General features: G+C 35.2%; 2 protein-coding genes across 2 annotated transcripts; both read right to left on the reverse strand.

Annotated features, from left to right (window-relative positions):
- Positions 1-592: 592 nt before the first annotated feature.
- On the reverse strand, positions 593-2,008 carry LOC116134627 (GDSL esterase/lipase At3g27950-like). Its single transcript, XM_031420307.1, has 4 exons — positions 1,803-2,008; positions 1,528-1,706; positions 1,110-1,377; positions 593-1,027 (listed from the first exon to the last, which is right to left on the reverse strand). The coding sequence occupies exons 2-4, from the start codon at positions 1,591-1,593 to the stop codon at positions 816-818; spliced, it is 546 nt and encodes a 181-aa protein (XP_031276167.1). The 5' UTR covers positions 1,594-1,706; positions 1,803-2,008; the 3' UTR covers positions 593-815.
- Positions 2,009-2,278: 270 nt separating this feature from the next.
- Positions 2,279-6,859, reverse strand: LOC116134604 (GDSL esterase/lipase At5g14450-like). Its single transcript, XM_031420288.1, has 5 exons — positions 6,244-6,859; positions 3,413-3,571; positions 3,138-3,316; positions 2,720-2,987; positions 2,279-2,638 (listed from the first exon to the last, which is right to left on the reverse strand). The coding sequence occupies exons 1-5, from the start codon at positions 6,857-6,859 to the stop codon at positions 2,427-2,429; spliced, it is 1,434 nt and encodes a 477-aa protein (XP_031276148.1). The 3' UTR covers positions 2,279-2,426.
- Between the last annotated feature and the right edge of the window lie 4,467 nt (positions 6,860-11,326).

Consider the following 11,326-nt stretch of genomic DNA (forward strand, 5'->3'; position numbering starts at 1 on the left):
ATAACTAACCAAAATTTATCAAACCCAACTTAAAACCCCATACGTCAACATAAAAAAGATTAAATTAAAACCTACATCAAAATCTAGGAATTTCATCTTTTAATTTAAAACCCATTTATTAAACTAAAAAAAAAAAAAAAAAAAAAAAAAAAAAAAAAAAAAAAAACTCTTAATTCATGAATTATGATTTTTCATCAATTAAAAAAGATAAAAAAAAAAAAGAGAGAATTTAAGCAAAATAATAGCAAATGAGTATCATCTAATCTTGTGACCTCCAAAGAGTAGTTTTTCTTAATTAATCCAACTAAAGGAAAAAGAAATTATAAGAGAAGAGTTGAGGAAACGAAAAAGAGAGAAAATGTGGAAAATTGGTAATTAATATAAATTTTCATGGGTCAATAAAATTTAAGTGGGGTCAAAACTATCAATTGCAATAAATATAAACCTATTTTAATTTTTTTCAAACTTTGAGTTCAAGTGAACCCATATTCTATTAAGTGGCCACGTCCCTGTTAATTGCATTCCTGACTCCGCCCTGGTGTGTGTGTGTGTATATATACATTAAATTTAATATATCCTGAGAAAAATGACATCCAGTTGTAAGTTATTTATCATTTGAGTTTGTCACTTGATGCATGCATGAGTGTGTTTTGAAACCATGCACATGAAGAGCTTGATTATTACATCTTTGTTTTATAATACGCCTCCGCCAGGATCAAAAGACGAAGAATTCTGGTTAGTACACTTAACTTAAAGAAACAAAAACATGGTGGATAACATGTTGGAGGTGATAAACGTGAGTGAAGAAGAGGATCTCAACATGCTTTCTCGAGGGAAATCGGAGGATCTGAAAATGAGCCATTCACAATGCGGCTTGCTATCCAATAGTTTGCAGCTTCAGTATAATGCAGGCTATCCCAACTAATGTATTTTGATGGATCATTGCATGCACTAATATTTGATGCCGATCTCTCCCAACATTTGTAATTATCATTCCCACAACAATACTCAAAAGGATTAAGAAAACCTGAAATAATTAACCAATTTATCATATAAAAATGATTAGCTCTAATTAACTAGTTTGATGTATCTAAAGAGTATATACATACCGTAGTTAGTTGCTTCTCTAATTAAAGTGTACTTAGCTGAATAGATATCGACAGAAATAAGCTCCACCCCCTGAAGTTGGCAACTTAGTTGGTAAATCCTGTATTTAAGCTGCTTGTTGAATTCTTGAGCAATCTCATTGTAAGACTTAACGCAACCAATTTCGTCTACATCACCAGACTTGGGATGGTAAAGAACCATAAGTGGCAAGCACCCAATGGGACCTGTATTATGTATCCAAAATTTCCTTGCTCCTTCTTGGTAGAGCTTCTGTAATAATACCGAAGTCAAGAGGTGAAACAAAGGTAAAAGAAATGCTCTAATGAATAACCGTTTGAGCCATGCATATTAAGTGGCAAAATTCATATCGTTAGCTAGCAAGTTCCCTCTGTTAAGATTGAGATGAGATGAAGATATTACCTCTATGACTTGAACAAATTGATTAGTTATATTGGGGATGGCTGCCTTGGCTTGTTCCTCCGTCATCGTTGTAACTAAATAATGAAGATCATTTTGTCCACAATCTATTGTGTAAAGAGCCTTTGAGAAGTCTGTTGGCCTTGGCAGATCACTTTTGACTTTGGTGTGTGAGCTATTGGCTGAAAACATAGAAAGCATAATGAAAGGCTAATGCATGAAGAAGGAATATATGAGAATTCTTTAATTAAATTTTCAGGTGTTTTTATATCTCTAACCTTGAATGTAAAACTCGTTAGTGCGGCCTTAAAGTTGCTCAAACTGCAAAAGCTGAATACCGAGATATAAGGGGCTATAACTTCCCTCACATAACTGACCATTTACTGGCTGAATTGTAGCTCGACTAGCAGCAAAGTTTGCGCCATGTCGAAAATTTGATTGCAAAGAATCCAGATATGAATCCAGCAAAGGTAATCCCAATTTCTCGGCTGCTTGNATTTTAATTTAGGAACCTCGGGAGTAAAGTGCATTAAACTCAAAAACAAATGTCTAGTGCTTAGTATTTTAGTTTAATTTTTTTTTTTCTATTGTTATTCTAATTTTGACCCCTGTATTGCATTTCTAGCTTTGCGCTGGAATTTTATATGTATATTAAATTTAATATATCTTGAGAAAAATGACATCCAATTGTAAATTATTTATCATTTGAATTTTGTCACTTAATGCATGCATGAGTGTGTTTTGAAACCACGCATATGAAGAGCTAGATTATTACATCTTTATTTATTAATAAGCCTCCGCCAGGATCAAAAGACGAAGAATTCTGGTTATTACACTTAAAAAAAACAAAAACATGGTGGATAACATGTTGGAGGTGATAAACGTGAGTGAAGAAGAGGATCTCAACATGCTTTCTCGAGGGAAATCGGAGGATCAGAAAATGAGCCATTCATAATGCGGCTTGCTATCCAGTAGTTTGCAGCTTCAGTATAATGCAGGCTATCCCAACTAATGTATTTTGATGGATCATTGCATGCACTAATATTTGTTGCAGATGTCTCCCAACATTTGCAATTATCATCCCCACAACAATACTCAAAAGGATTAAGAAAACCTGAAATAATTAACCAATTTATCATATAAAATGATTAGCTCTAATTAACTAGTTTGATGTATCTAAAGAGTATATACATACCGTAGTTGGTTGCTTCTCTGATTAAAGTGTACTTAGCTGAATAGATATCGACAGAAATAAGCTCCACCCCCTGAAGTCGGCAACTTAGTTGGTAAATCCTGTATTTAAGCTGCCTGTTGAATTCTTGAGCAACCTCATTGTGAGACTTAACGCAACCAATTTCGTCTACATCACCAGACTTGGCATGGTGAATAACCATAAGTGGCAAGCACCCAATGGGACCTATATTATGTATCCAAAATTTCCTTGCTCCTTCTTGGTAGAGCTTCTGTAATAATTCCGAAGTCAAGAGGTGAAACAAGGATAAAAGAAATGCTCTAATGAATAACCATTTGAGCCATGCATGTTGAGTTGCAAAAGTCATATCGTTAGCCAGCAAGTTCCCTCTATTAAGATAGAGATGAGATGAAGATATTACCTCTATGACTTGAACAAACTGATCAGTTATATTGGGGATGGCTGCCTTGGCTTGGTCCTCCGTCATCGTTGTAACTAAATAATGAAGATCATTTTGTCCACAATCTATAGTGTAAAGAGCCTTTGAGAAGTCTTTTGGCCTTGGCAGACCACTTTTGACTTTGGTGTGTGAGCAATTGGCTGAAAACACAGAAAGCAGAATGAAAGGCTAATGCATGAAGAAGGAATATATGAGGATTCTTTAATTCGATTTTCAGGTATTTTTTAATCTCTAACCTTGAATGTAAAACTCATTAGTGCGGACTTTAAGTTGCTCAAACTCCGAAAGCTGAATACCGAGAGATAAGGGGCTATAACGTCCCTCACATAACTGACCATTTACTTGCTGGATTGTAGCTCGACTAGCAGCAAAGTTTGCTCCATGTCGATTGTCAACTAAACTTTGTCACTTGAAAAGTTTTGGGAAGTGAGTAAAGATAAAACCCATGATAATTTTCTTCTGTGGCTGGAGCATTATCTTTATTTTTTTTCCAGTAACACTACTTAATCACATTGTTTGCTTATTTTGCTGATTCAGTTTTCATGAATGATTTATGATACATCTTTTTTATGGATATCAATTGATGGACTTCTCTTCCTCAATAGTGAGATCCAATATCAAAGCTATCATAGTCTATACGAGGATTAAATTATTATAAATGTGTCATCTATGTCTTTATGACATAGTATTTTGCTTCGATTGAAAAATAGACATGTTTTAAAAACAATTTGTTTACTATTGTCGTGTATGGTTGTATATTTGCTTACGCAAATATTTTGATGTTAACTGTCATGCATATCTTCGGTGCATTTCCATTTGATTTTCACAGTATTTAATGCTTCTTAAGTTTGTTTTTCTTTATCCTTGTATATTTTTTTTGTTCTAATTTAGTTTCTTTGTTTTCTAGCTTTTTTTAATCTTACAAAAATGCTTTTTAGATTCTTTTATTGGTAATCATCGTAAGTTGCACTGCCTTGTTTGTCTCGTGCCTGTCTAAAGCAATGATCAGGGTAAACCCATGATGTGATGCGCTCCTATAAACAACCATTAGAAACAAGTATGAGAATAAATCTGGAGTATATTCCACAGACTTGTTGCATTGATAGACGTTCAATTTTTTACTTGTCATTGTAATTTCTAGATAGGATGGATATCTGTTGGAAGATTATTTATTATTACTTTTTTTTAGTAATAAAAATCAATTGGTATTTTGTACTGCAGTCAAGCTGAATGCTAACTGGATGGTTGTTGGAACACTTTTTGGGTTTGATCAGTTTATGAATCCATTGGTTGACAAACATAGTGGAGGTGAATGGTAATGAGAAAACTGATATAGGGATGGTGGTCAGTCTCTGTCTTTTCCTACTGTTAGCAGATAATCAATTTCCAATTGAGTAATGACATTGCAACAATCTTTTCTAATTATTTTTTGTGTATAACCTCTGAGTTAAATCAGATGTCACCTAGGCCATTCTGTGAGTTTAAAGCCTTTTATTCAATTTTGAGTCATGATACTTTTCATCTATGGAAATGGTTTGCGTTAATGATTTTCCTTCTTTTTTCTGCACTAGTTTTGTGTATGCTAAGTGTGATAGATGATTGGGTGTTGAAGATGGCTAAATTCACACCCAAACTTAAAGTTCTTAATATGTGGGTGAGAAAGAACACCAGTGCAGTTTACACAAAGCAATGAATGAGCAAGTAAAAGAGAAGTTCACATCATCTGATGGAATTATATGTTAAGTGAATTTTTTATATGATGTTACAGATTAAATTTTTAATGGATGGAATTATATGTTAACTTAAGTGAATTATGGAAATTTTTTCTCTTTGTTGGTTCCCCTAATATCTTATGGTTTGCCCATTTCATTTGAGATATAAATGTAAATGTTTCCCCTAATATCTTATGTCTGTTTTAATTGTTTATTGTAAGTGAAATTCTTTTGCATGTATCATCATTGCCTTTTGATATACTTTTGATAACATATGACGTACCCTGACGGATCAGGACTTTCTATCTCAAACACCTTGGTGCTATGCCGTAATCGATGAAGCCCAGAGACTTAAAAGCCCTTCTAGTGTAAGTTTGAGATTAACATATTTAGTAATATATATTTCTGTGGTAGCAATTGTTTGCTGATAAAATTTATTTTACTTTTAACAAATATAAGAGATGCTATTGTCAATCATCATATATAAGAAATATAAAATGAATGTAATAGTAGTAAGACAGTTGCATGTTCGTAAATTCTTAATCTGTTCACTCTATTCTTCTCCTTTCTTTTCTCAACTTTGCGGGGTGATTATTAGTGTGAATTTTGAGTAAATTTCTTTTAGTTGTCTAAAATAAGACTAGATCAGAGTAGGTGAAAATTAATATTTTATTGCAAAAAAATTTCTCGATTTTCCTATGATTTTTTTCATTTGAAAGACTTCAATAATTGAACCACAACAGGTTGTATGTAAAGTCCCCAAAGAGTGATTTGCCATGCCCAGAAGATTGTTGATGAGTGGCACACCTATCCAAAATATTTTTTTCAAACTTTGGGATTTGATGCAGTTTTGTCTGCCTTCAGCGTTTGGGAAAGTAAAAGAGCTCCTTTCTACATTTAATGAAGCAGGACATTGTTTAACAGGTTTTTTTCTTTTTTCTTGAATAGGCTGTGCAACATTGATGAAAAATGTCCTTTACTTTTTTCCAATTGTAATTCCATTATGGGTATTTTCACTAATTGTACTTTAAAAAAAAAAAAAAAAAAAAAAAATCTATGCCCCTTTGATGCAATTACAATCAGAAACAAGACATCTTAGACATGAATTCATTGACACAAAAATAATATTAGGTATTGGATACTAAAATCAGGGTTATATTAAATTGTTCATTTTGTATTTCGGCACCTTCATTTTGAAGCTCAAATTGGTAGATTGATGCATATGCTTTTAATTACTCTTCTTTCCTAAATTAAATCACTGAACCTACCATGCACTATTACCTTTTTATTCTGNAAAGATGATAGGTGATCATAAGAAACAAATGAAGAGATAGGATAAGTACACTGACGTTTACCTTTCCGAAGAGCAATAGGAAGATCAAGATCACGCAAGGTTGGATCCAACGACGAATAGTCTTGGGTAGGACATGAAGTCTGAGTGTCTTCTTGACGAGGAACATAGGTATCGGGATCACTGGAGACTGGGTCTAACGACGAAGGGACTGGTACATGAGGTTCCTGTCGACGAGAATAAACAATGCGAAATGGAGGTAGTGGACGGACATGTGGTGGTGCTGGAGGAGGAACAGTAGGTGGGGAAGCCTCAGGTGTGGGAGTAGCCGGTAAGGATGTGGCAGTATAGATTAATAAGTCATTGTCCTCCCCCTGACGTGTATAGGTAGACGAAGTAGGAAAAAAAAGGGTGTTTTCTAAGAAAGTAACATCAGGTGACACCAGATATCTATTAAGACTAGGACAATAACATCGATATCCCTTCTGAAGACGAGAGTAACCTAGAAAAACACATTTAAGAGATTTGGGATCTAACTTGGTTACCTGGGGTCGAACATCATGAACAAAACAAGTATTACCAAATATCTTTGGGGCAATAGGAAACAAAGGCTTAGACGGGAAGAGAANTTTTTTTTTTTCCTTTTCTAGGTAATAGGACTGCAAAAGGCATGTAGCCATCCGCACCTCTTTCCTGGTATTGAGCCCGAACCATTTGTAGAAGGTGAACACGTCGTTTAGGTAGCCTTCTCATCTAGGTTTTGTAGACTAAGGATGATGAATGTGGAATTGTAATCTATGTACTGCTTCTGAGTCTGCAATTTGTATCTTCTTTCAGCCATACCAAAATGTTGTTTTTATGACTTCTTTATTAGGCTAGCAGTAAACCTGTAATTTTGGACCCACTACTTCGATTGTATGCTTCTTGGCATTGTGTTCTTCTTTTTGCTCAGATGACCTATACGCTTGATATTTTACAGGTTTGCTTTTTGAACCTTAATAATGTTAAAAGTTTATGTCTTCAGCTGGTGTGCTGAATGCTAGTTGATTTTGACAAATAATAGGCATTACTTTTCACATGCAATGTATGATTTTTTAGAGTTATGAACCTATCAGCGTCTTGATGGATCAGTTCGGGCTAAGGAGCGTTTAGCTGCTGCTATAAGAAATTTCAGTGCTTCATCATCTACGGGGAGACTCAATTATGAAGCTGATGGAAATAATGTTTTTGTTTTTCTGATCTATACAAGAGTCGGGAGTTAGTTTGAATCTCGTTTTCTAGTCTCTTTATGAGAAGCTAGGCTTCAGTTGGAAGCATAAGAGTCCTTGAAGTCATATATATCGATGAGACATCTGGTCTTATTTTTGTCAGTTGAAATTGAAAATCTGTATCGTGGGATTATGTACTTTATGTACCACATTTTTTTTTCTAGTATGTTCGTAGAGAAGGAATTCATATATTTTATTCAATTAAAAAAATACAATATACAACCCTAATATATTTATGGTATCACAATTACATAATTACCCTTACCTATATTCACACTATTCCTAACACTTCCCCTTAAGCTAGAGCATATATATCTATCATGCCCAGCTTATTACAAATGTGAGTTACCCTTTTTCTATCTAAAGATTTTGTAAAGATATCAGCTAGTTGTTCCCCTATTCTGACATGATTAGTAGCAATCAAATTTTGTTCAAGCTTTTCCTATACAAAATGACAATCTACCTCTATATGCTTTGTCCGCTCATGAAAAAATGGATTATTTGCTATATGTATTACTGTTTGTTTGTCACACCACAAATCCATAGTCCTTGGATCACCAACTATAATTTCTCCAAGAAGATGTCTTATCCATATAAGTTCACACGTCACTTGTGCCATAGCACTTGATCTAGCTATAACAGGTAAGATTTCCTCCAAAAAAGACACAAAATTCAGTCACAGAACATCTGTATACAGATGACCCTACCCAATCTGCATCTAAAAATCCTTTTACTTTATTGTGACCATGATTACTATAAAGGATTCTACGACCAGGAGCTCCCTTGAGATATTTCAAGATATGAAGAACAGTGATACGTTTACAAGTCCTAAAACACTTGTAAACATGAGTAGACAAGGAATTGCAAGTCCTAAAATAGTTGCTAATTCAGTTGAATTGAAGAAATTCACTCCAAGTCCTAAAACACTTGATTTTTGGAATGTGGAAAGTAATGGAGGCTATTCGGCCCAAGCAAGTTCCAAGGAGGAAGAGAGTCCAATATTTCAGCCCAAGCCACTCCAAGTCCAAGCACAACAAGGGAAGCTCAAGTCCACCAAGAAAGAAGTCCAAGTATTGAAAAAGCTCAATTCGGCCGAAGTTGCATTCCAAAGGGGAAGATCCACATGATTCCTTATTGGATCTATTTACATGATTCTCAAGGCCCAAATTCTTACACCCTTATTAGTTGTAATATTTAGCTAATTTTATGTCATTTTCTTGTATTTGTAATTTACTTGTTTATCCTTGTATTTGCCTATATAAGGGCAACTATTTCATTGTAACATTTAGTTTTTGGAAATATATGAAATTGGTTTATCCATTTGAGAGAACTTTTGTGTTATTCTTTATCCAAGTCTTGGCAAGGGGATTTGGTGGTGAATCAATTCAAATTGGTGGAGCAATCCTTTAGGCTTAAAGTGTTTCTACTTGTCTTGGTTCGGATTTGCAAGTAAGTGTGAGTTTGTTTATGTTTTATGTTTGGCAGAATTTCTACTTGGTTTTAGGGTATGTTTTGTTGTTGAATTGGTTGGATATGGATCATTTGGTATCAGAGCATAGGTTGTGAAGTGGAATAGAATTGCATTAGGGTTGAATTTGTGTAGTTTGGCCAGAAATAGAGTTGGAGTTACCAGATTTGGAAGTGTTTTTGGCTTGAGTTGTTTTCCCTCTCATTTGCATGTCATTGAACCTTTTTTTTTTTTCTCTTTCCTCAAACACTATTACCCTAACCAACCCCCTTACATCTTGTTCCCTTCTAACCAATTCCATTGCCATCTCACCCAATCCTAACTAATTCCCTCCAAATTTAAGTAAACCCATTCCTTCCCAACCAAACCAACTATAAACCTTTACCAAATCCTAAACAAACTTAATTAATCTAATCCTTACTAATCATAAATACTATTCATAGATTACTATTCACTTCAACCAAAATCACCGAAACTTATACACTTGACCTTTCCCTCCCAAATTTCACTTTTCCCATATTAAAAAAAAAAGTTACTATTCATCTGAGATTACTGTTCACTAAACCGAAATTCATCCAAAACTCACCTAAAGTTCATGGCAAGCAAAACCCCAACCTCCCTACCTTCACCTCTACCCTCATAGGAGTTTGCTAACCTAGAGTTATAAGGTGAAATTGATGAGGTTAAGCAACAAATAAATACAATGATGGCCATGATGGTTAACATGTCTAAGGACATAGCCAATTTATCCTATCCCAACCCAAACCCGTCCATGTAGAAACCCCACACCAACCCCACCGAGAAGGATGACCACACTACCACCAAAGGACTACCATGGAAACACCACCACGAGTGGAAGAGATAGAAGATAGTAGTGCTTCCTCTAGTGAAACCTAGGAACCTAGAAGGAGGAGAAGAAACTTTGATGATGATAGGGGTATTAAGATAGACTTACCCGAATTCAATGGAAGTCTTAACCCAAATGACTTCATTGATTGGTTGCATGAGATTGAACGGGTATTTGAGTTTAAGAACTACAATGATGAGAAGAGGTGTAAAGTAGTCATATTAAAGTTCAAGGAGTATGCCTCCTTGTGGTGGGAGAATACAAAGAAAAAGAGAGAAAGAAAAGGGAAGACAAGGATTAGGTCATGAGAGAAGTTGAAGAGAGTGTTGAAGAAAAGGTTCTTGCCTGACAATCACAAGCAAGACCTTTATCTCAAGTTCCATAATTTGAAGCAAGGAGATAGAAAAGTTGAAGAGTATATTCAGGAGTTTGAAGGGTTGATGTTGAGAAGTTATATTCCCAAAGAGAAAGAACATACAATTGCAAGGTTCATTAGCAGTTTGAGGAAGGACATTGCATACAAGAATGATGTAATAGCTGTTTTCTACGCATATACTCATAAAATATACATAATAAAAATACAAGTATACTAACAAAAGTAATTGGGCCCAAATTTTTCGTTTATTAAATATATACAAAAGTTGTCAAAAATAGTGAACAGTGTAGCTATTACTCCTCGCTTGTCGACGTCCATCCGACTGCGTCCTTACCTAGATCCTGCAAAACATAGAAAACAATGGGGTGAGCACAAACAATGCTTAGTAAGTAAACCCTCTACTCCTATATCCCCGTAACTCTCTCTCTTCAATTCTTTCCTTACAATTGCCCTATTCTCATGTACTCTCTCTTTTACAATTCTCTCTATTTTCTCTTTCTGTTTCTTTTTCTTAGAACTCTTTTCTACGAACTCTCTCTTGTAAGTCATGGCCCCATCTTATCGGAGGCATGGCCGGGACTCGCTCCCGCTCTCTGTGATGTCTACTCATTCTCAGCCGATCGGACTTGGTTATGCATGGATTCGGAACCCTTGGCCATGTGAGTGTATACTCTCTCTCTCTTAGGTACTCTCGGGTATAGCCCTCATCCGCATGCACTCTCACAGGCCACACCACTTTTTTCTCTCATACTCAGGCCGCTCTCTCTTTGCGGCGTACATGTGGGAATACTCTACCCATTACTCATGGGTTCCCCATCGCACAACCTACTCTATTCTCTTCTTTAGCACTACTCTCTTTTTATTCTCTAGTGCTCATTCTCTCTTTCTCTTTACTCTTAGAGGAGTTACTTCTCAAAATTCTCCACTCTTTCTCAAGCTACTTCTACAATGCACAATTAATGCCTATGAATGACTCATCCTCATTAATGTACTCATGAAATGCAAGTATGACATGTAGCAGTAATTAAGGTTCTCTACCCTTACTCATGCCTCTTTTAAGCATTTCATCAAACAACTCATGTGCATATAAAAACTCTACTTTAACTATAACTCTTCTCCTTTCTTTAATCATCCAAAATGGGAGAAAACTCCCTCATACACTCTAGGTTCCTGCCAAGGAAAACACTC

The sequence above is a fragment of the Pistacia vera genome, unplaced genomic scaffold (genome assembly GCF_008641045.1).
Source record: "Pistacia vera cultivar Batoury unplaced genomic scaffold, PisVer_v2 Contig29, whole genome shotgun sequence".
Taxonomy (NCBI): domain Eukaryota; kingdom Viridiplantae; phylum Streptophyta; class Magnoliopsida; order Sapindales; family Anacardiaceae; genus Pistacia; species Pistacia vera.